The sequence below is a fragment of the Cibotium barometz genome, chromosome 52 (assembly GCF_041138505.1).
Source record: "Cibotium barometz isolate CiBa-2024 chromosome 52, ASM4113850v1, whole genome shotgun sequence".
Taxonomy (NCBI): Eukaryota; Viridiplantae; Streptophyta; class Polypodiopsida; order Cyatheales; family Cibotiaceae; genus Cibotium; species Cibotium barometz.
The window spans coordinates 40,408,786-40,435,788 of record NC_141097.1 but is presented as its reverse complement, the minus strand read 5'-3'; the positions used below and the strand labels follow the sequence as shown (position 1 = coordinate 40,435,788).

The following is a 27,003-nucleotide window of genomic DNA, read 5'->3' as shown; positions in this document are numbered from 1 at the left end:
GCGGTGGCGATGCTACACAGGCAGCAGACAACTGTAGCTTTGGGAAGTGACTAGCAGCAAAAAGGGCAGAGCACAGCTCTGCATGGTTCACTACAGAGACAGCACCATAGTTGCCAAAAAATGCGGTTTTTTTAAAAAATTTAAAAAAAAAACCTCTACATTTCAAAACGTTCCAGTTTTTGGGACGCGTTTTTTTAGGCAGTTTTTTTATTTTTAAAAAAAATCCCTCATGTTTTGTAAAACCAACGCTGAACTGAGCTTGAACTGTGCTGCCGCCTTCTTCTCTGCCCCCGACTCTGGCCCATCTCCTCTTGCCTACCCCCCCACCCTCTACACCTTCTACTCCCAGCTTGCCCCCCCCCCCCCCCCCCCCCCCCCCCCGCATCTCAAACAACTCAAACAAAATTGGTTCAAGTCGATGAAGATGTGTTGGTCGGAGAAGCCTCAAATCACAAGCACATTCCCACCTTCACTGGGTGCACACCTGCCTTTCACTGGTCTTCTGGGATCACGCACCAACAGGCACGCTCGTACTAACACAAGCCAAGGGGGTACACCGCGAAGGGAACATGGCCTAGTTCGCCCCAATTAGCTTTGCTCTCAAATTTCCCACTGTGTTTAACCTTCACTGGCTCTCAAAAGCTCTGAGGACACAGTTAGCACCAACACATAAGAAAAAATACTAACCACACCAGGAAGAACTTCCTGAGCATGGTCAACATATACATGCTTTGTTCCTGCTGTGCACAAAACTTAAAGAGTTCTCTGAATTTTATTTAACAAATTTCAGATTTACACAAATGAGAAAACATGAGGACACATGATACAAGTACAATCTGGTACAACCGATACTATTTAGCAAGTACAGTATCAAATTTAACACGTACAATCCAAATTCAGCACACGTGTGAAATTCAGCAACAAGTACAATCAGATTTGAGTAGGTACAGTCCAAATTCAGTACAGGTGTGGAATTCAGCAACAAGTACAAGCAAGTACAATCCACGTGGGCAGCAAGTCCAGTCCAGTTTTCAGCACGTGTGGGTTTTCAAAATAAGTACAGTCCGTGTAGAAGCAAGCGATGAAGAGAAATGCAGAAATTCAGCCTTTTGAGAGACAAGCGATGGAGAGAATGAGAGAGAATAGTAGGCAATGAGAAGAGAAGTGCAGCCAGCTTCCCCATATGTGAATTATTACTAAAATAATTCATGCAATAGTTTATCCAACGGTTTTCAAAAGGGTATACAATATTAAAAGGTATTTAAAATGCTCATGGGCACCCTAATGTGATAATGTCCAACCCCTAATAAATGTGTGTGAACACATGGCCTATAAATATTAAAGTTGGTCATAACTTCTAAATTTTACATTTTAAAAGGAAAAAAATGGTAATACTTACCACATGTTCACATGCCACACCAACGAGTCAACAAACAGCACTCCACGGTACACTGGGGGCATCCTCGTCCAGTGTACTTGGCACGGCAAAACAGGCACACACACGCAAACAAGTCATGCAAAAACAAAGTTATGCATGCAGGCATAAATGCATGTGCACATGTAATGGTGGAAATCTCCCTTTCATGAAACTTGTACAAAAAGTTCATGTCAGGCACAAAACTGGTGCAACAGAAATATAAAAATATGTCTTGGTCTTCCTATGGAGTGGTCAACTCTACGTAAAAACCTATATGTTTATTGAATATTCTAGTTGACAAGATACTATGAGTTCGGACCGGACTCTTCCACACAATTGTTTCACACGCATGGTTTGAGATAAACGAGGTGAAAGAAAGAAGACCCAAATATGTGAAATTTGAAACCACTATCATGGGAGAGGAAGCCTTTTGGAAGAAGATTAAAGACTTTGTGAGGATTCTACAGCCATTCTACAGTGTCTTACATATCACCAATATATAGGGCAGCACACTTGGCTTATTGTATGAGTATATGGACAAGATTGGTGAATGCATTAACAAGGCACAAGGCTTGGAAGAAGAGGAGTACGTACATTACTGCATTGAATATTCACTCTTATCTTTGTAATTTTGACTTATAAGTTGTATCATTTATACATAACTTAGGTATTGAATTTCAATGTTTTATGTATAATGTTTCAACAATCAATTAGGGTGACGGGTCTTTGTAATGCGTGGCTCAATCGATGGGATTGGTTTCATAGACCAATTCATGCTGTTACACATCTTCCATCCTTTATGGAGAGATGATAAGCAATTCTTATGTGAGAAGTTGGAGCAAGGTTGCAGTCGTACGTACCGTACGGATCGTACTATACGGATTAGTATGCGTACGGATCAATCCGTACGTTTATTTTTAAAAAAAACCCTTTTTGACCTTCAACGTACGAATTTGGGCTTATTTTGGAATTTCGCCTGCAGTGCTCTGTTTCGCTCTGTCTCTGCACACTGTGCACATTGCAACCAGGTAATTCTCACGCTCTCTCTCGCTCATGGCCTTGGTCCCACATGATGCATCTCTGTCTCGTACTGTACTCTCTCTCTCTCTCTCTCTCTCTCTCTCTCTCTCTCTCAACCATGAGCGGCCAATGTACTACATGATTAATCTCGTCTCTCTCTCGCTCCCTTCCGAGTCCCCCCCCCCTCTCTCTCTCTCTCTCTCTCTCTCTCTCTCTCTCTCTTTCCTCCTTTGGAGTATGCTCTAAGCTCTCCCTCTCTCTCTCTCTCTCTCTCTCTCTCTCTCTCTCTCTCTCTCTCTCTCTCTTCCTTTGGAGTATGCTCTAAACTCTCTCTCTCTCTTTCTTTGTGTCACACAGCTTCCAGGATCCAATATGCCGAAGCCATGCAACCCCTACTCGCAGGAGCACACCAATGTCATCCGTGTTATTAATACGCCGACCCAAGCTGGTTCTGGCACGCGTAGATGGCAGTGCAAGTATTGCAACTTCGAGCTCACGAGCACAATTTCTCGTGTCGTGATACACTTGACAGGTATTGGCACCATCGGCAATTGTGGTGGGTGCAAGCAGGTGCCGCAGGATATCAGAGACAAGCTCATTGCTGAGAATTTATCAACAGCAAAGGGTTCAAAGAAGGTAAGGGGCAGCCAGCACACTCAAGATGCACTTCATGATGCGCTTGTAGGGGAGATGGGTGATTCTTCCACACAGGATAGCCAGCCTACAGGGAACAGAAAGAGCCCGTGTCATGCAGGAGGATGATGAGGATGATGATGCACATGTGCTGAGACAGAGTACTTTGCCTTCACATGTGTCATCTCTTTCGTGGGTGAAAGAGAGACAAAAAGTGGCTGAGATGGAGATTGCTTGCACTCTTGTGGAGTGCAACTCTACTTCAATGTATTGAGGACTAATCAATGGAAGAGAATGGTGAGGGCCATAGCAGAGCTTGGCCACACAGACTCGTGGTCCGGGGTGGAGTATAACAAAATGCGTACCACGATGCTTGAAGAGCAAAAAGCCTTGATAGACAAGGCATTGGTACCTGTCAAGGCAGGATGGCAGTCTTTTGGGTGCACCATCATATCTGATGGCTGGAGTGATATGCGTAGACGACACATTATCAATATTTTGGTGTCCTCATGTCTTGGATGCAGGAAAGGCAGGAGAATCCATCAGCGCTAAGTTTATTTATCACCACATCAGACAGGCAATTTTGGATGTTGGGCCAGAGAATGTGGTCCAAGTGGTGATGGTGAATTGGTTGAGGCAGAGTTTCCTCGCATTGCTTGGACTCCTTGTGCTGCACATTGCTTGGACCTGCTGATGGAGGATATTGGAAAGTTGCCATGGGTGCAACATGATGTTGTAGATGCCACGAAGGTTACTACATTTTTCCGAAAAAACATCAGGCTTTGGCCATCTTCAGGAGCCATAGTGCACTTGATATGGTGCGACCCTCGAAGACCAGGTTTTCTTATATGTTCCTGGTCTTGCACAGGCTTTTTAGATTGCGGGACCCACTACTACAGACTGTGGTGGACCTGAAATGGAGGTTTATGCACCATGCGCAGACAAAGGCCACTAGATACATTCAGCGGAAAGTGCTTGACGAGGTCTTTTGGACAGAGGTACAGAGCTTGACGGTGGCATTGCAGCCTATCCATGTCCTCCTCCGACTCACAGATATGGAGGGCTCTACTCTTGGACTGGTCTATCATCTCTTCATGGAGATGAAGCGCCATATTGCCGCCAGTACGACATTGACGGAGTCTCGATGAGTGTACACTTGGATATTGTTCTTGGCTAATTATATTAATATTAAATAATATGCACATTGCAACAATATGTTTAAAGTTATATTATTTAATGACTATTGGAATGTTGGCTTGTCAATTTGTAGGCGGGGTGACATCCTGGCTATTGTAGAGCAGCGATGGACATTCCGTCCCATTCATGGGATGGCTGCATTGCTTCATCCCTTCTACAAGAAGCCAGAGCTGTTTAGTGAGAGCACTCTACTCACGCAGAAAGACCAGTACATCAACATAATGTACGACGAGGATGAGCAACTTGAGGTTGATGCAGAGATAGTGAGTTTTATGAACAATCTAGGACCATCCTTTGCTAGAGCGGTGGTTTTGAGAGAGGAGGCGACGAAATTTCCTCTCACGTGGTGGCAGAGCTATGAAAGACAAGGTCTTCCAAAGCTGGCTCATCTTGCTCTCCGAATCCTCTCGCAGGTACTCTTGACTCTTTCACAATTGCATCCATCTTTAAAGTTTAATTCATTAAGGGTTTTGACTCCAAAATCGTATCGTGATTCGTGATCGTAGGATTGTTATGCTGGTGCTTGTGAGCGCAATTGGAGCGCCTACTCCTTGGTTCACACGAAGATCCGCAATCGACTTAGTACCGCTCAGCTGGAGCAATTAGTGTATTGCCGAGCTAACATGAAGCTCGTGCGAGATTATCATGCTTTGGGGACACCCAAGCAGGTATATTTAACTATCGTACGTCTTTTGACACATTTCAATATAATTAAGTCATTTCTTGTGGTTTTGACTTGTCGGATTTTGCTTTTCCACAGGCAGATCCGACCCGTGTGAAGATGGTGCCAACCTCTACTGAGGGCGACGTGGAGCAGCGTGTCAAAGACGAGCAGGCAGATATTATACGACTCCTTCATAGAGAGTTGGAGAGCATCGATCGCCGTGTCACAAGGTCACGTGCACGAGCTTCGACGATACCTTTGCGTGAGGAGGCTGCAGATTCAAAGAGCGCTAGACGGAGTAGCATTCGTCGGGGGAAGCTGCCTGTTCGTACACAGCGGACTCGGGCGAATGAGAATGTCACTCTCATTCATACTCAGAGTGAGCCAGGAGATGATGATGTAGCACATGGATCTCATGATACATCTTTCACATCATCACATGTGCCCGTGATGGCAGAGCCTGAGTATGACGACGATGGCAATGTCATGACATATGGGGACTTGCTCTCTTCTGATGCATCGTCATCATCATCATCTGATGAGAGGTTTTGACTCTTAGATCACGTTTCATTGTGGAGTCTAGACTCTGGACTAGCCCTTATGGGCCTTTTGAGGACATTTCTATGATGTAGTGTTGCAGCTTGCTATGTAGTATTTGCATTGTATTCAGTTTGTTTTGATGCATTTGCAGCCTTTTAACATGGATGAGAGTCGAGACTTTTGTTGTGTAAACACTGATTCATCAGTTTATATAGAGCTAAGAGTGGTGATTGGTGATTGAAGATTGATCTCTGATTGAAAACTGGTTTTGGTATCTGATGTTTGATTTTTGAAGTAACAAGTTTTACAACGTGCGGCAAGGGTTTTGTGATTACTAATCAAATGCGTATTAGCAAAGACCTTATTAGATTGTCTTGTAGATCTCTCTCACAATTTAAAATGTATTTGGATCTTTTTATGTTTATTTTGATATGAAATGCCATATAGATTGATATTTTTTACAATGGTACATATTTTTACGTACACAAAAATTTTATCTGTATGGAACAACGTACAAATACGTACCGTACATTACGTACAGTACGTACACATCAACTATGAGTTGGAGGATGTCTAGAGGGAGTACATCGATGATTTGACTGGTGGAGATGTGCAATAGTTGAGGATACCAGAGGAGGAGCGCCTACACTTTTGGAATGGCACAGGACAACACTTTGGATCTCCCACTACTCGCCTACGAGAGTAGCAGCTTGAGACTATGTCATGGTGGAAGAAATATGACATTCATGCTCCCCATCTGGTAAGAACTTTGATGCTTGTAATCCTAGAGTGATAGAGTTTTAGTAAATTTTCCTGAACTTCTTAAATCTTCATTTATTATAGCAGCTTCTTAATTCTTCTCATTTCTAAATGGCAGAGAAGCATAGTCACAAGGGACGGGGGACGATGAAACCGGCCTCTGATAGAAAACCAGAGTGCGGTAGACTAGCAGTCACCCGTCCACTTGTAGTCTAGATGTGAAAACAAAACAGATTGGAGCTAGTTGAAACCGGCCTCTGACAGATCAGCTGATGTAAGTAGAGTGCTTTGTTGCACTTGTTCTTTGTAATTTCCAACCTTTTAACAATAAAGAAATACCGCAAGGGGCGCCGGACTTCGGGGCCAATGTGTTGTTGAGCGAGGGAGCGAGGATTCTGTGAATGTGTGTCTCAGTAAGTCCAGGTTATTTGTGAATGAATTACCGCTTTATGTGTCCATAGACCGGTTTTATGGTTCCATTGCCGGGATAGGGTCCTCTTTTCTGCAAGAGCCCGGACACGGATTGGATTGGGTGAACAGGAGACACACATAGTGAGGTACAACTGATTACAGGTGAGAAAGAGTACGGTCTCTTTCTTTGGATACAGGTTCCCTTAAACTTTCAGTTGACAGCATGACAGACAAAGGGAAAGGCAAGCTCCTTGCCGAGGAGAGTTCCTCCTGCCCAGGTGTCACCCTCTGCTCGGATGGAGCCAGTAGTACAGCCAGTCTTGTTAGAGGAAGAACAGGAACAAGAGGATTTATTTCATGCGCAACTCCTGAGCATGGTTGGTACCTTTGAACAGTTGGTGAAGAATCCCAGGATGAAGAGGTATTTGCAGTCAAGGACAGGGGATTCCCAGGCTGAATCATCTCAGCATGCAGTTGAGAGGGCACAGGAACGAATGCCAAGGATGCCACAGCATGTAGAGCAGACACCAGCAGTGGCAGCTGATCCAGTGCAGCATGTTACACAGGCACAGGTACATGCATTTAATGGCCAGGAAAGTAATGTGCAAAGGGTCATGCCGACCATTCCTCCATTCGTTGCTTTCCAGCCTGGCTATTTTGGTGGTGGATCTGTTTTCCAGGCCATGGCTAGACCGCCCACAGTTTTGCCAGGATTGATGTCAAGAGGGTCACCAGGAATGATGGGTATGTCACCAGGAGGTGAAACTTTTTGCAGTTGTTTTCCTTATTTACATTTTTTTATAAATATATATATTTTTCTTTTCTTTCTCTTTGGTTGCTGTTGCTTTCCCCCGGTATCTCTTGGAAGGGCTTGGGCCATTGCAATGTCAGAATGGGTCAGCCAGTGGGACTTTGGACCAGTGGTTGGCTAAGCCTGAGAACTGCATTGAAAGATGAATGACAGTGCCCAGGACATGGGCATTGAAAGATGAAGGACAGTGTCCAGGACATGGGCACTGAAAGATGAATGACAGTGTCCAGGACATGGGCACTGAAAGATGAAGGACAGTGTCCAGGACATGGCCACTGAATGAGGGTATAGGCCAGTTTACATTAGTAAGTGGCCGCCACCGAAATGTGAATGTATCTTGAATTCTAAACAAATTCTGAAGTGACCATAGTGGTCAAAGATGGTCAGGAGACCAAAAGGAATGCAGATGACATCGTCCCTAAAATTTAGGGAGCTGCTATTTTTGGCAGTGTCGAAATTGAAAAGTGTTCGCGTCAGTTTGTGCGGAATGTCAAGGGGACCAAAAGCTGACAAAGGACTGTTGTGAGAATGTGAACCAGTCAGGAGATTTATAGCCTGGAAGATTGCATGTGGAAAAGGCTTAAAAATGTGCCAAGTGTCAAATTTTGGTGCATTTTCCTCATAGAGAAGAGGGAAGCGTGGGAATTTGGGGAAGGAGGCTCATTTTGCAGCCATCGTGGTGTTTTTGTGGCAAGAAAAACAGCTATGGTGGTGCACTCCCTTGCCCTACAACTCAGGAATTGAGGGTTGAGCTTGCTCCCCACCGCCTCTTTCTCTCTTTCTCTCTCTTGCAGACTATGGAAATGCTTTCATCAGATAAAATCAGGTACAATTGTGTGAATTTCATGCTTATATGCAAAGGCTAGTTGCCTCCTTGAACAGGAACAGGTGTAGTTGGTTCCTACACCAAAGCAGGGATAGAAGAGGGTAATAACCTCTTCAAAACAATGCTGTTTCAGCACTGTTTAGGTGCTGTTTTTGGGCTGTTATGTTGCCCGGATGATACCAAAATGCAGTAGGACTTTGTTAAAGTCCTCAAGACAGTACAAGGGTTATTTTGGGCTGAAAACAGGTCTGTGCAAAAAATTACAGCAAGCTGAATTGTGATGTTTTGGACTCCATTGGGTAGCTTGATGCCTATGGAAGTGAGCCTGTCAGTTGGGATTCATTCTGAGATGTTATGGAACAGTTTTAATGCAGTTATGCTGGCAAAATTCTCCTAGAATTTGTAAAATTCAGCTGATGTAAGTAGAGTGCTTTGTTGCACTTGTGCTTTGTAATTTCCAACCTTTTAACAATAAAGAAATACCGCAAGGGGCGCCGGACTTCGGGGCCAATGTGTTGTTGAGCGAGGGAGCGAGGATTCTGTGAATGTGTGTCTCAGTAAGTCCAGGTTATTTATGAATGAATTACCGCTTTATGTGTCCATAGACCGGTTTTACTGCTCCCCATGGAGAAGTAATCCAACCAGCTCCTCAAAGAATATAGGATTGTCTCCTCTCATAGAGAGATTCAAAGAAGTATGGAAACTCTGATAGGACTCAGGTAAGGAGTTAAGAATGGTGGTGACCAACTTTCTGTTATCAACTACATCATCTATATTCAGCAGCTGTTCTTTTAGGTATGTTACCTTGGTAAGATGATTTGCGAGAATCACCCTCGTTCATGGTCAAGTTGTCCACCTCCCGCATCAGGTACATGACTTGTGCTTCATTACGGGACTAGAACATGGTCTCGAGCACCACTCAGGCAGTCCTTGCAAAGTTAGAGGATTGGATGTGAGATACAATTGATCACTTGACTGAAAGAGCAATCATGGTCATTGCTTGAGCATCACGGGCATCCCACCGTCTTTGATCTTTAGTGGGTCTAGGAGGAGGTGCTGAAATGCTTGACACAACTCGTGCCACAGAAGATTCAAGAAGCTTGAGCCTTGAAAGCTTGTGAACTTGTGTGTGCTTGTAGCCTTGTAGAGGCTTGTTCTTATATAGATAGGCAAGAGAGAGAGAGAGAGGAAAGCCTCAAGGGCAAGAGAGAGAGAGAGGGTCAAGCCTCAAAGAGCCAAGGCCCAACAGCCATAAACGGCTAGAAGAGCCAAGGCCCAACAGCCATAAACGGCTAGAAACGGGCAGGCAGGCGCAACGGCCAAAAACGGCAGCACCCGCACAACGCCATCCCCGTCCCTGCGCTTTCCCCGTCGTCGTCCCCTGTGAGAAACGTCCAGTGGGGGGCGTCCCCGTCCGTCCCCGTCCTTGCGTTGTCCCGTTTCGCCGTCCCGACGTTCCAAGCCTCCGTCCCCTCCGTCCCCTGTGACTATGCAGAGAAGCATTGCCATGAGAGTTCTCTCACAGGACTACAGCTCAGATCCTTGTTGTGAGAGAAACTGGAGTACTCGGTAACTCTTCCACACAAAGAAAGGAAAACAGATTTTCTACCGCTCAACTGGAGCGTTTGGTGTATTGCCAGCGCAACCTTCATCTTCTTGAGGAGAAAGGCAATCCCTTTGAGCCTCACCAGGTGAATGTCAACTTAATCAACATCGAGAAGGTGAAGGAAATTCCAAAGATCCCACCAGATGAGCGAGACATTTATGCTATGCTCTACAAGGAGGCCATTCAACCGATTCGCACCACGCAGAGCCATTCGAGAGTCAGAGCCCGAGTTCAAACCACCACCAATTCATTAGTAGCAAGATCTAGTGCTCAAACTGACATGAGTCAGAGTGCTGCAGCACAGATAGAGGACACAGATCCGGATGATTCATCTACTTACACTACAAATTCAGAGGCTGAGGCATCTGATGTTGAGATGAATATGTAGACTCTAGAGTGTCAGTCTTGAGTCTTGACATTATTTTTATTTTGTTTGTACTTGGCACTTGTGTTATGTGTAGTGTTTTTGTATGACTGCTCCATGTGATCTAGCAACACTTGCCACTTGCTTGGTCTTGGCCCTTGCCACTTTGGCCTTGCAAGTTGCCCCACACTTTAGTTTGATGGATCATTTTGATTCGACTTTGATCATGGATGGTGGATTATGTCACCTGTTCTCTCTTAGCTCTAGCCTCTACCGTCTTGATTATTCTTCAGTTATCATTCTTTCGGTTTTTAAAGTTTACAATGTACATGAATGGTTAATGTTAAATGGTCATTGGTAAATCAATATTAAAGTTGATGTTAAATGGCATTGCCGCCACAAGACCCACAAGAACATGGGACCATGTGAATGTATTATCATTATGATTTAATGAATTATGATAGCCATAGGCTTCAAATTATTCACTCTTGAGTTTTTATGCATAAGTTTAACTTTTATACATGAAATCTGTGGTTCCTAGGCTTAAAAACTATATATACATACCATAATTATAGCTTTTTTAAAAACTTATTTTAAAAACTTTCCCAAAAATAAAAAACGTTTTTAAAAGTGTAAACTCGTACAATACTTACTGTTTTAAAAACATCTGGCAACTATGGACAGCACGCAATGCTGCCCAAGAGGCAACCGACGGTTCTTGGAGCTGCACAGGCAAACTTCATTCAACATCAACACGAGACAATCCTTGCAAGCCATGATCTTTGTTGTAAATGGCAAGATGCATTCTAAAAGGTAAAGAGTTGCCACACAAGTTTTGGCTTGAAGCCTTCCTTATGCACAACTCATGTACTTAACGGATGCCCAAGTTGAAGACTATCACACCATTTGAGACTTGGTATCAGCATAATAAGCCCAAAGTTGACTACTTTCGTGTGTTTGGTAGCTTGGCATATGCACATGTATGTCAAATACTCAAGATCTCTCTGAGAAGGAAACCTACAATACAAGCCATGAAAAGCAAGACAAAGCAACAAACCCTAACCCTAGAAGGCAAAGCGGAAGAAACATATCTGAGTGCGGGCATACGCGCCACCCAACCATGACAGTCGTGAGCGAGGCTCATAATCTTGGCCGTCCCCACCAAGCCACAAGCTAGAGCGTCATGCCCTCGTGAGTGCCCTGCCACCGTCCTCCTCCAATGTCTCATACCACCAGGGGTGTTCCCCCCAAGGACGATGGTCTGCTGCACGGTGAAGCTCTCCACTCCACACCTTCTGTACTCCTAAGCTCCATCCGTCGGTGGGTACCCCTCCCCCCAATAAATTGGGAAGGAACTCCCAAAAAACACACTATTAAAAGCGGACCAAAAAGCACATGTCAGCCCACAACATATCCACACTCTAGCTCGCCAATCTGCCTACCCCTAGCATGCACATGACAATGTACCCTAGAAGAAGAAAAGGACCAAGCTGAATGATAAAGCTATGAAATGTATTTTTGTGGATTGAAGCCATGAGAGTAAAGGTTATAGACTTTGGGACACCAACACGGATGTCGTATTTGCTGAAAATTTGGTTCAGCCACCTTCATCTACACTGATTGGTGACCCGGATGACTTGTTCCATCATCAAGTGACATTCCCACATTCTGAAACTTCTGAACAGCAGGGTTTGGAACAGCAAACACCTCCAGAAGAGCTTGGAAATCAGCCCCGCTAATGAGCCCTATTGTCATGCAGGTGTTCATGAAGCTGTAAGGGATGAACGGGATGAACAGACAGCTATACGAGGAGCTAGAACAATCCCTAGATGGCTAATTCGTACCGTCAAAGAAAGCAAGCTTGGTGCTCCCTTTGAGAGCAGGACAAGGGCAGCAAGAAGAGGTGAATCTCTCAGGCATGAAGTGGATTATTTTTGCTTGGGTAGTATGTATGATTCTGAGGAACCATTCTCTTATGAGCAGGCTCGTGGAAATGAACATTGAGTCAGCCATGCTGGATTGGTATAGTTTCATATAGAAAAACCTTACTTGGGATCTAGTTGACTTGCCCCTAGGCAGAAATGTGATTGGCACGAAGTGGGTGTACAAAATCAAACAGAAACAAGATGGATCCATTGACTGGTTGCTAAAAGCTTTTCCGAAGAGAAGGGGATAGACTATAAAGAAACCTTTGCCCCTACTTCAAAAATAGCACAAGCACTACATAGGCAGCTCACCAATGGGGATCTCATGGAAGATGTATATGTACAACAACGTCCAAGCTTTGTGGTCACAAGACATTAAAGCAAGGTGTGTCTCTTAAAGAAGGCACTCTATGGTCTGAAACAAGCTCCTGGAGCTTGGAATGAGAAGATTCATACACATTTGGCCAGCCAAGGATTCCGGAATAGTCCTACTAAGAGTACTTTATGTAGGTTACTTTATGTAGGTTTACACATTCTGATACTACCGTTTCTTGCGTCATCATGACACATGGCCACAAACATTTAAAAAAAACCCAAATCGGGCTGGCGCAGATTTAAAACCCTTGCACTTACCTAAGAACAGCCATATCGACTTCAAAATGTGTGAATGTTAGCTACCCCGTACACGAGCAACAAAAGGCTGCTATTGTGAGAAAAAAACCTAGATTAGTGCTTAAGTACCTATGAGAAAAAAACCCAAATCGATGCTCTTTCTGAAGCAAACAAAAAAGCCCCGAATCACGTTTTTTTTCTGTGTCAGAAAAAAAAAAGCCCCAAATCACGTGTTTTTTTGTGTCAGAAAAAAAAGCCCCAAATTAGTTCTTTTTTTCAGCTCTTCTTCCCTTTTCTATTCCACTCCCTTTGCAGTGCAAATCTTCCCCTTTTCTTTCCATAGCCTCTGCACATTCTCCCCTTTTCTTTTTTGTGTTTGCGCCTTTTCTTTTCCATCGGAAGCAAGTGGATATTGTTAATAAATACGACTCCAAGAGAGGTGGGGCAAATAGATTTACTTGTCGATAATGTGGTCTGGTAAGAGGTGGCTGTCTAAAGCGGGCTGAAGCCAATTTGCTTGCCTTGCCAGGTTTTAGCATAGGTAAATGCGAGAAGATTGCTCCACCAGATGCAATAAGAATGGAACGAGATGCTTCACTTCTTCCCCCTCCACCAAATACTCCGCGCAAGGAGCATACAATAAGTGCTCCAACTCAGCATTCAGCTTGCCACGGCACTCCTGTAAGTGCTACATGTGGCCATCCACCCACTTCTTTTCATGTTGCATCATATCTTGCGAGTAGAAGCTCATTTGATATGCCTACACATGCTCCTCCCAAAGGGAAGGCAAGGCGGGCAGCCCACTCTTCACATAGCATGGCATCCACAAAGAAAGGCACAGTTGATACTGTTGTAGCATGCTTTTTCTACTCTTGTGGGATCTCTTTTAATGTTGCCCACTCACCATTCTTCAAAGAGATGGCTAAAATTGCAGCATTTGGTGGTGCATACACTCCACCTCTTATGATACCATGAGGGAGAGATTCCTTGAGGATGAGATAACATCCATCAATGAAGTCATTGCACTTGTGAAGGAGAAACGGAGCACCTATGTGTTTCTTTAATGGCTGATGGGTGGAGGGATATACGCAACCATCATTGGAAGGCATTCCCGCAACATGTAGAGAGAATCCACTCTACATAAAGTCTACAAAAGATGGGGTGAGATATGGAGTGACGTTGTTGAGTATTTGGGGTCCACAAAATGTGATTCAATTTGTTTCAAATGGTGAGAGTACCAACAAGGCAACAAGGGCCTTATTGGAGTAAAGGTACCCGCACATTACATGAAGTCCATGCATGGCACATTGTCTCAAAACTTGCTTAAAGACATTGGAAAGTTGGATTGGGTGAAAGCCACCATTGACACAAACAAAGAGGTTGTTTCTTTCATAACCTGCCACCATTACTCTCTTGCATTATATTGCACGTTTGCAAAGAGAGAGTTATTGAAGTACTCCGACGCCTGCTTTGCATACAACTTCATGATGCTTCGACATCTCTATCATGTGTGACCAGCCCTGAAGTAGATGATGGCATGGCTTGATTGGGAGTCGTGGCCTACTCCTAGGCAAGCACAAGGGCAGCTTTGCTATGCTACTAGCACACAAGATGAGTTTTGGCTTGATGTAGAGCATCTTTTCAAGTTATGTTGGCCGATTGTTAGGGTTTTGAAGCATGTGGATGGAGATGTTCCTTACATTGGGAAGATTTATGAGACCATGACTCAGATGGTTGAGAACATCCATTTGATAGAGACTTCTGCAGATAGAAGACAAGAGTTGGAGGATCTTGCAGTGAGTAGATGAAACCATATGATTCTCCACTACATAAGGGGAGTTTCAACACAAGATGTGCCTATGTGTTTGATCCGGAATTTCAACACAAGGGGAGACAACAACAAGCAAACGGTGAGGTGGCACGTGGTTGGAATGCCACTTTGCAAAGGCTAGTTGGAATCCCAGAGGAAAGACGCAAGGTGAAGGACCAACTTGAAACTACCGCAACAAAGAGGAAATGTTTCAATGGAGTGACACACAACATAATAGGTTAAAAGCTGAAATTTAAACCTTTATTAAAATCTATGAACCTTAAACCTTTATTCAAAGTAAATGTGGTTTTTCAAATTTTCATGTTGTAGGTTTCACGTGGGTGTTGTCACTTGGTGGGAAGACTATGGCGCAACAACGCCACAGCTTCAGCACTTGGCCATTCGTGTTCTAGGGCATACGGTGCTTTTGGTATGCATCACATGAACAAGTACGCATCATTATAAATACATTGGCATTTTTTGTTTACATATGTAAGTGAAAAAGTTAGGGGAAATTGAGGTAATGCTTTTGGTACGTATCACATCGACAAATTGGGGGTTTTGCATATTGGAAGAAATTCTGGGTTGAGATAAAATTCAAAGACTATGAGGAAATTGTAGGATTCAAAAATTGGGAGGCGGAATATTCACAAATTGGAAAACATTGGGGTTTTGGGAGAAATAGAGAAATTTTCATTCTAGGAAAATGGAGTTTTGGGGGGGGGAGGGGGGGGGGGAGAGAGAGAGAGAGAGAGAGAGAGAGAGAGAGAGAGAGAGGAGGAGGAGGAGGAGGAGAAAGAAAGAAAAAAAAGACCCAAAGGATATGAAACTACAAATGAGTACATATAATCCGTGAATAATGGATGTCAGAAACATGAAAAAAGAAACATCTACCAAAGAAAACAGACCTTCCTACTATGTGGACCCATGTATACAACGAAGAGAGTCAAAGCTCATCAGATGTTCATCTCCTCAATAATGTACATTGCAACAAACTCCACCTCCCATGATGGTGTTAGAAGTCATCTCCTATCTATTTTTATACACCAGGGCCTTTGTAGTGGGTGTGCCCGCCCTTATGAGGTGTTTTCTCATTTTTCCCCACTCTCTGTATTTTTCCCCCATTTTTTCCTATTTTTCTGTGGCCTGGGAGGCAGCCCTGAGATGGCAGGAGGACCCAGTAGCTGGCCAACTGATGGCATTGGTCCACGACGATGGCCGACTCCTCACAGCTGGCCGACTGGCTGCATATGCTGGTCGTGGAGATTCAAGACCAGTCGGCTGCCTTTAGCACATGCCGACTAGGTATATGGGGCCATATAAAATGGCCCCCAGCCCCCCATTCCATTTTGTACTATTTCCGGGATCTTCTTGTGTATATAGAGCAGAGTTACACGCCTCTATCTCTCTCTCTCTTGTGCTGTGATTTTCTGCACTACGTTTTGCTCGTGTTCCCAGATCTGGTCATCATCTCCGCTGCATATTTTGACATGGTATCAGAGCCTAGGCTCTGGATAGTTCTCGGGATTTGTGTGAGCAAGAGAGGCTGTTGTGTTGCTGATTGGTGGACAGTACGGGACTGTTCGGGAAGAGGAGAAGTAAGAGGACGGCGGGCTGATTTGCTGGACAGCCACTTGCAGGTATTAGTTCTTCTTTGTTCCCACCCACCCACCCTTTTCAGAGTACAACCCCGCAATGGCAGATCTGTTTGAGATGGCCGAGAGGCATGTGAAGATCCTGACACTCCCCATGTTCCCGGTGGACCGTCAGTTGGACGGGAGTGTTAGAAAAAGTGATCTATGTCATATCATAGACAAGGTCAAAGGGATGTGGATGAATGTGGTGAAGGCTAGGAGTTATCCCACATGCAAAGGCAAAGCCCATATGGTACTTGGACCTATATAAAGGGTCATTTCAATGTAATGTAACACAACAATTCATTCTCAAGTACACAATCTCTTGGTCAAGTAAGTGCATCTTGTGTTGCTTTGTATTGCTTTTGTCATTTGTTTATAATCATGTTTAGCATTATGTTTGAGCCTCCATAGGCTAGCCTAGTCCTAGATCCATGATTTCCAACATGGTATCAGAGCCTGGCAGGCTATGGCTTAGCTGAGATTAGTTGTTTTGCCATTTCTCTTCAATATGGTGCCCGCAAAAGGAAGTGCCATTGAGAAGAAGGAATAGCAAAATTATTGCATTAGTCTTTGCACCATTAGGGATCTGGTAGGTTCAGCTCTCCAATAGTTTAGATCCTTTCTCTCTTAGCATTGATTTAGGTTTTCATTAGAAAAAGATTTAAGGTTATTTAAGTCTTAGGAGTTTCTCCATCCTCCTTAGCATCCACAATTAGGGATCACAAGTAGTGGTTGAATCCTTTGCAAACATAGTCACTTGAGAAGCAGCCATTTGCAAAGCAAATCCTCAGTCCTTCGAAGAGCACTAACTCCACCATGCAGCAACAATCGCAAGCATTGATAGATCTCTGATGATAAGCAGCTCGGCAACAAAGCAAAGACTAGCCGACAGTGAGAGAAAGCAATAAGCTGTAGAAGCAGCATCATAGGCAAGTGATGAGCAGCAACGAATGCGCCAGAAGTTGCAGAAACAGCCAGCCGGAAGAGGGACGCTGCAGACAGAAGGCTATGGCGGAGTTGCATACGCGATGGCAATACCTTGCTTAATACTGCACGTCAAAGGGAAAATAGCCAGTAGGCTCGAAAGAAAGTGATGTAGGTTATGGAATGCCCCTGTCAGCAGAGGTTCCAATACCACAAAGATCTTGTGGTGACGATGAGGCTTACAAGCAGGGCGATTACAGAGACACCGCCTTACAGAGGCTGTTGGGACTGGGTATTTGTACAGAAGAGGAGCAGAGAGATGAAGGCTGCCTTTGGAGCAGCTCAAGCCGTGCGCAGCTGAGGTATACACGAAGGGCTTCTCGCAGCTGACAAATCCGAAATCAGTGCAGCTGACAAATCCGAAATCAGCGCCGGTGGAATAAGATCCGGCCGTTTTCATTTGAAAATAAAGGATTTATTCTTTATTTTGAGTCTAAGGTTTAAAAACCTTAAAGCAATTTAAGAGGTTGTTCCTATGGCACTTAAGAAAGGATGTTCTTTTACCTCTTTTTTGGAAAATTCTCTGCATTATGCCGATGCCTCAAGGATGGGAATGCACGCACAGTCTATGAGCAATGTCAGGACGAAGAAGATGCTATACAAAATGACGATGCAGATGAAGATGCAGACAAAGATGCAAAAATGGATGAAGAAAAAGACGAAGATATCGATGAAGATGAACAAGATGCTGTCTATGTTGATTATTATGTCATAATGACGAATGATTAATGCCCTCTCTTACCCAAATGTTTATGTAAGGACACTACTACCACCGAACAATGTAATCATATAACCACCTCTTATGATGATGAAGAGGTACCTGATGATGAAAGGGCTTTCTAAAGCCATGATGATGCACTCCTTTACTCAAGATGTATGTTCACCTCTGACCACCGATGATGTAGGTCATGTGATATGATGTATGCTCACAGTTCTCCTACGTTGGCCATGTAGCCCACAAGGGGGGGATTGATGGGAGTTGGGTTTCCATGCTCAACACATGATGGTGCACATGAGGCACAATGTTCATGGATATGGAGTATTGGAGAGACATGTTTTCATGTTTATGTTTTTTCAGTTTTTAGAGCTATGCTCCCTATGAGCTATGCTATCTCTTTCATGCAATGTAGAGCTATGCTCCCTATGAGCCATGCTATTTTCTTTTATGCAATGTATTGGTCAAGGAAGGGTATTACACTATGATATGCCATGATCAAGGAAGGGTGTTAGAAAAAGTGATCTATGTCATATCATAGACAAGGTCAAAGGGATGTGGATGAATGTGGTGAAGGCTAGGAGTTATCCCACATGCAAAGGCAAAGCCCATATGGTACTTGGACCTATATAAAGGGTCATTTCAATGTAATGTAACACAACAATTCATTCTCAAGTACACAATCTCTTGGTCAAGTAAGTGCATCTTGTGTTGCTTTGTATTGCTTTTGTCATTTGTTTATAATCATGTTTAGCATTATGTTTGAGCCTCCATAGGCTAGCCTAGTCCTATATCCATGATTTCCAACAGGGAGCAACTACGGCATATGGAAGGTTATGATGGAATCTGTTTTAGAGTCTAAAGACGCTGATTTCGTCGTTGTTGGTGTTCCACGGCCGGAAGTAGAGGAAGGGGAGTTTCCGTCGATCCGAAAGGACCGGGAGCATATGACGCTGGCTAGAGGTATATGGCAGCATTTGGCCTCTCTTTACAAGAGGGTATCTGAAACCGGCCTCTGATAGAAAACCAGAGTGCGGTAGGAGCAATCACCCGTCCACTTGTAGTCTAGATGAGAAATAAAACACAGATTGGAGCTAGAGTGCCCAGATCTGAAAACACAGCGACACCTGTTGGCCCCAAAGCTTGGCGCCCCTTGCGGTATTTCTTTATTCAATTAAAATAATATGAATGGCTGAGTACAACACAAAGACCAGCCAAGAGTTTACACCTGTAAGTCCAATCTGACGGCCCACAAATCCTTCTCAACACAGAGGATCAATGCACACAGATCTGTGTCCTCAAGCAACACACTGTGCCTCCCTCTGATCAGCCAAGATCACAAAGCAGGCCAGCCATGGGCATACATCTGGCATAACTCAAGAGCATGATACATCTTCTCAGCTCAATCACACATGTGCTGTCCAATCTCTGTCTTAATCCCTTGTCAATCTGCCATACCCCTCCTCTCACAAGGGGGCCAGATAACACATATCTGCAACAGACATCAAGCAATAGAAAGAGAGATAGATGAACAGAAACAAAGCTTACCAAGTTCAGCTCGTAAAACAACACTGGAGGAAGTAGCAGCACCAATTTGTACTTGCAGGCACTTGTATTCACAACCCTGCTTCACACGTGTGCTTGCACTTGCCTGTATCCTCCTCCTGATGCTCACTCTTATGCTGTCCTTGAAAGTACAGATCTGAAAATCAGCACAGTACCCGTCTGTACCGCCTCGGGATACGTGCCAAGAGTTGTACTTGCATAAACAGCCTGCTGTCCACTCCTGTACCTGTCTGAATCAGAGTAAACAGTCTGTCCAGCACCTGTTTGCACCACCTGCAGCAGCATGCAGCAAGTGTACTTGCTGTACCTGGCTGTCCGTACACTGTACAGCAGCCGTACCGTGTTGTACTGGCTGTTGTACCTGCTGGTACAGTCTGTCCAGACCCTGTGCGCAGAGAATCCAGCAGAGAGAAGAAGACCCGCCGCCTGTACTAGAGAGAGAAAGAGAGTGCTTACACAGATCTGGCCGTACAGTGCTGTACGGCTGATCTACACTCAGAAAATCAGCAGCAGCACACGGAAAAACAGCAGCCGCCTTGCTTCTCTTGTGCTTTTCCACGCTTCTCTTCATGCGCATCAAGAACTCCCCACTTTTGCTACACGACTCCCCAAAAAGGGAAGAGAGAGAGAGAGAGAGGAGAGAGAAAACTCCTCCCCAAATTAATCCCTAGGGCCCCAAACTTTAATAAGTTCCTAGGGCCACTAAGGCCTAGGGGCAAACTCAAATAAACATTAAAACTTAATGTTTCTAGTTCCCCCCTTCACACCTAGGGATGTCCACACATCTTAAACTCTGTCCGGGCACCCCCCATGTGAATCATAAAATATTCTGACTCTGCAACCACCATGCCCACACTTGTCCTGCTCCATTTTCACAGGGCCATGACAGTATCGCCCATGAAGAGGATTTCCTTGGAAGTACAGATGCGGGTTATGAACCCTGCAAAGTCGTCGACGATGCGGGAGCATATTAACAAGCTGCAAGCTCTTCAGCAGGAAGTTCTTCAGGCTGGGAAGGAGATATCGTCAGAGGACATGGCCATAACGTTGCTGTCGCACTTGCCCTCTCAGTACTCAGCATTTTACTCGTCTTTGATTACCAGTGTGGCAGGCTCAGCACCATCACGTGGGAGGAGCTTGTGCCCATGGTCCTAGACCAGGAGGAACGATTCACGAACCCTCCTCAGGGTGGAGGTTCGGAGGCCTTAACTGGCCAACGGTCGAAAGGCCGTAACATGGGCAGAGGGAAGGCTTCGTCGGAGAAGTCTTCTGAGAAGAAGTCCGGTATTGACCGCGAGAAACTAAAGGCAGAGAGGACCTGTAATGATTGTGGCGAGAAAGGCCACTATTGGAGGCAGTGTCCCAAGCGGAAGACCGAGAAGGGTGAAGATTCCTTAGCAGCAATCATGAAGACTCCGGCTTTTGTGCACCTGGAGGTGATGGACACCGATGTTTCATTTTCTTCAGGCAGGGAGGAGATTGGAGGATTCTCTACAATGGATACTCGGGAGTGGATTCTAGACAGTGGTGCTTCCAGGCACATGACTTCTTTCCGTTCCGGTTTACAGGATCTCTGCAGGCTTTCTGGTCACATTCTTACAGGAGATACATCCACTATCCCAGTTCACAATGAGGGCAGGATGGAGATAGTTCTCGATGGCAGAGGAGGAAAGCATTCCTCCCAGGTGTTGTATGTTCCGTCACTTGGTTTTCATCTGTTGTCAGTGCATCAGGTTTGCAAGACTGGCGTACGGGTGGAGTTTGATGAGCATTTTGTTGCTCTCCGGGACAAAGCAACACGCCAGGTGGTTTGGGAAGGCGGAGTGGAGAATGGAGTTTACAAGCTTTCAGCACTCTCTCTCCCAGGTCCTCAGGTTTGTGATGAGTGGCAGTCTGGTAATGGCCACTTAAGTGTGTATACGCTGCAGGCGTCGGAAAGGACCAGATGGTGGATAGCTTGCCAGTAGATGGCAGCAGTTGGCAAGAACTCTCCAGTACTGATGTTGGTAGTTCTTGTTTTCTTCAGTTTGAGGAAGCTGAACAGGTTACTTATGCTCTGATGTCTCGTAGTATTCGAGACAAAGAACCTCCAGTAGATAAGGATGTTCTTTCCACGGGGACCTTTCGGAAAGCCAGGCAGGTGGCAGGTGGCCGTTGATTACTTGCAGAAGGAGGTGCATACTCTAGGCTTTGTGGTTCCGGATTCAGAGGGGGTGGTTGACAGGTTTCAGAAGGCCTTGCGTGGTCTTCAGCAGGTTTCCAGGACTTGGTTTTGCACCGTAACAGGTGTTGATCCTTGTGAGCAGTGTGATGCCTCTTTGACTCAGAAGCAGAATGGTTCATTGATCTAGTTGATGGACACCAGATTGGACAGGAGCTTCCTGATGAGGCAGTTGAGCTCATGGTTGCGGATGACTCTTTGGGAGGCAAGATTGCGTTTCCTGTGGTTTCTGCGGCATGCGAACGAGCATAGACTCTTGTACACAGGACAGGGATTGATTGATGGAGTCCGACTCCACGGTTGGAGTGACTCAGTTTGGGGAGGATGTCCGGACACGAGGATATCTACTTCAGGCCCAAGAGCAGTTTTACGAAGCAGTAACAGACAGTCATCTTTTGCCTTGTCGCGGACTGAGGCAGAGTACCGGGCTGTTTGTGACGCTGCTTGTGAGGTGGTGAGGATGCAGAGGTTGCATTGCAAGATTGGGCTTCCACTGGAGGAACCCATGGTCATCCAGAGGCACTTTGTTCGTGAACAGATCGTTGCTGATGACATCTTGCTAGAGTTCTGTTCGACGGAGGACAATACGGTGGACCTCTTCACGAAGTCGCGCTCTCAGGTTTTGCTCAAGCGGCACCCCAGCTCCCTGTGGTTGGTTTCACAGCCAAGAGCTGAGAGGAGGTGTTAGAAGTCATCTCCTGTCTATTTTTATACACCAGGGCCTTTGTTGTGGGTGTGCCCGCCCTTATGAGGTGTTTTCTCATTTTTCCCCTCTCCGTATTTTTCCCCCAATTTTTCCCTATTTTTTTGTGGCCTGGGAGACAACCCAGAGATGGCAGGAGGACTAGTCTGCATATGTTGGTCGTGGAGATTCAGGACCAGTCGGCTGCCTTTAGCACAGGCCAACTGGGTATATGGGACCATATAAAATGGCCCCCAGCCCCCCATTCCATTTTGTACTATTTTCGGGATCTTCTTGTGTACAGAGTTACACACCTCTATCTCTCTCTCTCTCTTGCGCTGTGATTTTCTGCACTGCGTTTTGCTCGTGTTCCCAGATCTGGTCATCATCTCCGCTGCGTATTTTGACAGATGGTACATCTTTATGGTGTCTTAAGAGTCACGGATTTGCACCTGGTGGTGGAGAGTCTAGATCTCTAATGGTGGGAACGTCCAACTCTCTAACAAAACTTTCCCCTCTCTAGTGGCTCCTTGTAGTGCCACAAGGTCGCACGCACAGTTGACTTGCTCTCTATGGTCCACACGGGCCTACGTGGTGGGGTTGCCATGATCGCTTGATGGGGCCCAAAAAAGCCTTTAATGGAGGCGTGAGAGGTGTCCACCTCGTTGCGCCTCCCTGAGTGCAATCCCAACGTCTCTCAATGATGGCGAATGTCCATCAAGTACAAGCCCAAACATTGTAATCATTATAATGCATCAACCGTGAGGGCTAAAACCATCTCAAAAGATGGCAATGAAATCTCCAACATATCTCATAGTAGATTGGACATCTTCAAGCATAATGCTACACAGCCCGCATACCCACAAGTAAAGACCCATTTTATCACCTACAAAACACCTAAACAAAATGTAATAGGCCCAAACAAGTTCATGCACACCCATCCACAAGGTTCCCAAGCATCCTCGATGTTAAATCCGAAGGCTGACCAAGGTTAAGACCTTCAAGTTGGGTTAACCATAGCCTATGGGCCTATGGGTAAGGCATCTTAAGTGGGGGGTAAGTAGCTATTGTGAGACGTGCTATATTTGGCTCCTAATTTATAGGAGGCCCATATAAGCAACTTTACGAGTCAGTTTGAGAGGGAGCTCCTCAAATTTGGACTTGAGGCCAAACCTTGAAGACTTACATCCGATGGGTGTGTTTTGGCGGTCTGAAACGCCAGGGACTTTGCACACGGAGATATAGCCCTACCGCATAATTCCTAGAGATTTTTTCCCACCTCATCGTAAAGATCTCCAATGGATGCAAGGCAAGTTGTCATAAAGCCTAGAAGACACCATATGGCATAATCATACACCTAAAAGACCAATCGAAAGGATTTAATGGTGTGAGAAACTTACTTGTGGCCAAGCTTGATTATTGGGCAACTTAATCACATTCCCTCTCGAGGCTAATTGTTATGTGTCCAAAGGCCATGGGTTGTTAATGAGGTTAGGCTTAGAATTTCTAAGCTCAATGTACAATGATTGAAGACTTCTTTTACTGGTATGGTTTTTTAAAATCAACTCCAAGCCTATATAAATGAGTGATTGCGAAGGAAATAAGTGTCTCTAGTTAGGAGGGCTCCTAGGAGATCAGGACCTTGACAGGCTCTAGCCCACGCATGGATATTGGGCTCCTCTATTATGAAATGCAGTTCGGTGTAGGCTTAGCCTTAGACTTAAAAGGTGCTCCGTATGGAGCTCCAGTTGGGGGGGTGGCTTTGTACAAAACGCTCGAGAAATTTAGTTCCCAAGAGATTCAGTTGTAGGGTAGTCTCTGTTCAAGATCAACTAAGGATAGACCACAATAACCCTCACCGTTGGTGGACACAAATCAACAAGGTCTAGATTTAGACAAATTCAATTAGGAATCCAACATGAGGCTGCATATTGGAGGGACATCTTTGAACATCAATCCAAATCTTTTGGCTTCCCATGCATAAGAGTATTGTGGGTAGTAAAATTGCTCTTAAAAAAATTCTACAAACCTTCATACAACCTACACTAGGTAATGAAATTGACCATAAGCAAGTTGTCTTTGCCTTCTACACAAGATTTGCCAATGACTCCGCTGCTCTAGTTATATGAATTCATAGTCAACAGGTGTATATTCTTTGACTTTCGTACCTACAAGGCTGTTCAATTACTCCGCTGCTCTAGTTATATGAATTCGTAGTCAACAGGTGTATATTCTTTGACTTTCGTACCTACAAGGTTGTTCTTGTGGGGTTTAGAGATTTTGAACTTCTACTCTCTTATCCTTCACACTCACAACTGAAAAGCAGGGCTCTTCATGTCGTTCACCAAAAATGTGACCAACATGTTTACATCCAAGAGGGAAAGAACGCAGTACAAAGTATTTTGTATGCATTTATTGTGTTACTTTTAAGGACACAAAGGTGCAGATTCAGCCAAAAACAATGAGTAGGACAATCCAACCACATCTATTTCATATGGAGTGAACAAAGGTTTAAAAACAACATATTTTATAACCGTTCCATCTTGCAATACTGAAACCACTATGTGTGTACAGTAATCAAGCTAGATAAGGCATAACTAAAAACTCCACTAATAACATCCACTCTCTCGTATGCAAGCTGAATGAGGACTATATTAGCCACTTCAATTATTTGGTAGTTTTGAATCGATTGGCATGATGTACAGGAAAAACAACACAAACTTGCCCAAAACAAATAATACTACAATAAAAAGACTATCAGAGAGGCCTAAAACACATTTACCATCCATGGGTTTTGGCATTGAAAGGTCTATACCTGTCGGGGGTTTTCTGCTCGAGTCCTGCATCAAGCTTCTTCCAATTCAACCCCTTCTCCTCCAAAATCACTTCTCGAGGCTTCGCTTCACCAAAAGGGTTGAGCTTGCGAGGCTTTGAGGAAGCATCTAAGGATGCATCACCAGAAGGGGGGTGGTTTTCAGTCTCTTCCTTCATGGGTGGAGGGGGAGATGAGTCAAGAGGGCGAGAGCGGCGCTGTAGAACAAGGCGCGGTCTTTCAGGGGCTCGTGGTGCATCTTTACGTGTCCACCTGTCTCCATCTGCACCATCCCTTTCTCTTGGAACCCCAAAATCCTTGTCCCTGTGTAGTGATAAGTCATAACCCCCATTGGGTGCCGATTTCTTTGAGGTTCCCCAATTGTCTGCATCATCGGCTTTGGAAACACCATCATGAAAGCCCCCATTCTTTGAAGAAGAAAAATCGTACTTCGATGTCCTGCGGTCACTGGAAAGCGGAGCAGGAACAAACTTCTTGGAAGAGCCCCAATGGTCCTCCTCGTCGGCCTTCGATGGGAAATCACGGTCACTGAATCTGCTACCCCCACCACCGCGTCTCCCATCATCTTCATATCGGCCCCCGGAGGAAGGCGCAAACTTCTTAGTGGCTGCCCAGTCATCGTTGCTATCGGCACGCGATGGCTCATCTGCACTATCCCGGTCCCCTGCAAACCCTCCCCTGTTGTAACCGCCCTCTCTGTCAGATCTGCGGCTGCCATACATCCCTCCATCTCGATCCCTGCCCTCCCCTCTGTAACCCCCATAGTCTTTGAAACCCCCACCAAGTCCCCCGGGAGGGACATCCTCACCAGATCTGTCGCGAGGCCCTGAGGGCAGCATCATCATTTCTTCGGTTGTGAGGCCTTTAGACTCGCTGAACGAGGCGGAACCACCAGCGATGAACTTAGCAAGGGGGACAGCCTGCTTCTTCTTCTTGGAGGTCTTGGTGTGGACGGCTGCGCCGAGGGAGGGAAAATCGCCGGCGAAGAGGGAATCCTGCTGCTGCTGCTGTTCATGTTGCGACTCCGCGAGCTCCGAATCGGCGGCCCAAGCGCCCGCACCACCCCAAGATTTCTTCGCCATGCCTGCTGCTGCTGTTTCTCTGAGCGCAAAAGAAAAGAAAACGATAGAGCTAGGTTTGCCAATGAAAACTATAAGCGATTTTTCTCACAATTATTATTAACGTTGTGGGCGGCGCATATTTGGTATATAGTTTTTTTTTTTAAAGCAATAACAGTCGGTGCACGCAACCTTCTGTCATCTATGTATCAAATGCGCGAGTCCCATGACTTGTATGACCTTTGATACAAGTCCCATTACAAATTACAAAGATTTTTAAAAAATTTACATTTGAAAACTTCTATTTTTCTTATCATGCTAAACACAAAGATTTTTTCCTGTCCTATAAAGTTTAAAAATTACACATAATAATGACATCTATCTTTTTTGTTGGCGTACCACTTGAATCCAGAATTTCATCCCCCTTTAATTTTAATTAAATTCGACACATAAACCAAAACCTCTAATATTAATTAAATTTGACACATAAACCAAATGATGTTTGCACATGAACCTTTTAAAAATACATAATTTTCTTTCTTATGAAGGGATAAATATATATATTTCTCCTCCATAATTGTGGCTTATAATTAATGAATTATTTGACGATGTTGAGAGGTTTAATACTGTCATAAATATTCACACTTAATTTTAATTTTTTGCATTATGTGGGACAACTTTGGGCATGTGTTATGTGCACAAATGTGCTATC

At 44.8% G+C, this 27,003-nt stretch overlaps 2 protein-coding genes across 2 annotated transcripts in view; one reads left to right on the top strand and one right to left on the bottom strand.

The window, feature by feature from the left end:
- Positions 1-26,500, bottom strand: part of LOC147609115 (eukaryotic translation initiation factor 4B2-like) — a 28,826-nt gene extending 2,326 nt beyond the window's left edge. Inside the window, exon 1 of the mRNA XM_086788191.1 lies at positions 25,216-26,500. Coding sequence (XP_086644317.1) covers positions 25,216-26,315 — 1,100 coding nt within the window. The 5' untranslated portion in view covers positions 26,316-26,500. The remainder of the gene's footprint in view (positions 1-25,215) is intronic.
- On the top strand, positions 4,754-5,483 carry LOC147609116 (uncharacterized). The gene is made up of 2 exons (XM_086788290.1): positions 4,754-4,935; positions 5,028-5,483. The coding sequence occupies exons 1-2, from the start codon at positions 4,891-4,893 to the stop codon at positions 5,481-5,483; spliced, it is 501 nt and encodes a 166-aa protein (XP_086644416.1). The 5' UTR covers positions 4,754-4,890.
- Positions 26,501-27,003: the final 503 nt, after the last annotated feature.

What these genes read in the sequence shown, in the direction of transcription:
- LOC147609116 (XM_086788290.1), top strand. Translation starts at nt 4,891, where the DNA reads ATGAAGCTCGTGCGAGATTATCATGCTTTGGGGACACCCAAGCAG. An exon ending in CTTTGGGGACACCCAAGCAG is followed by an intron (nt 4,936 to 5,027) that starts GTATATTTAACT and finishes GCTTTTCCACAG; the next exon opens with GCAGATCCGACCCGTGTGAA.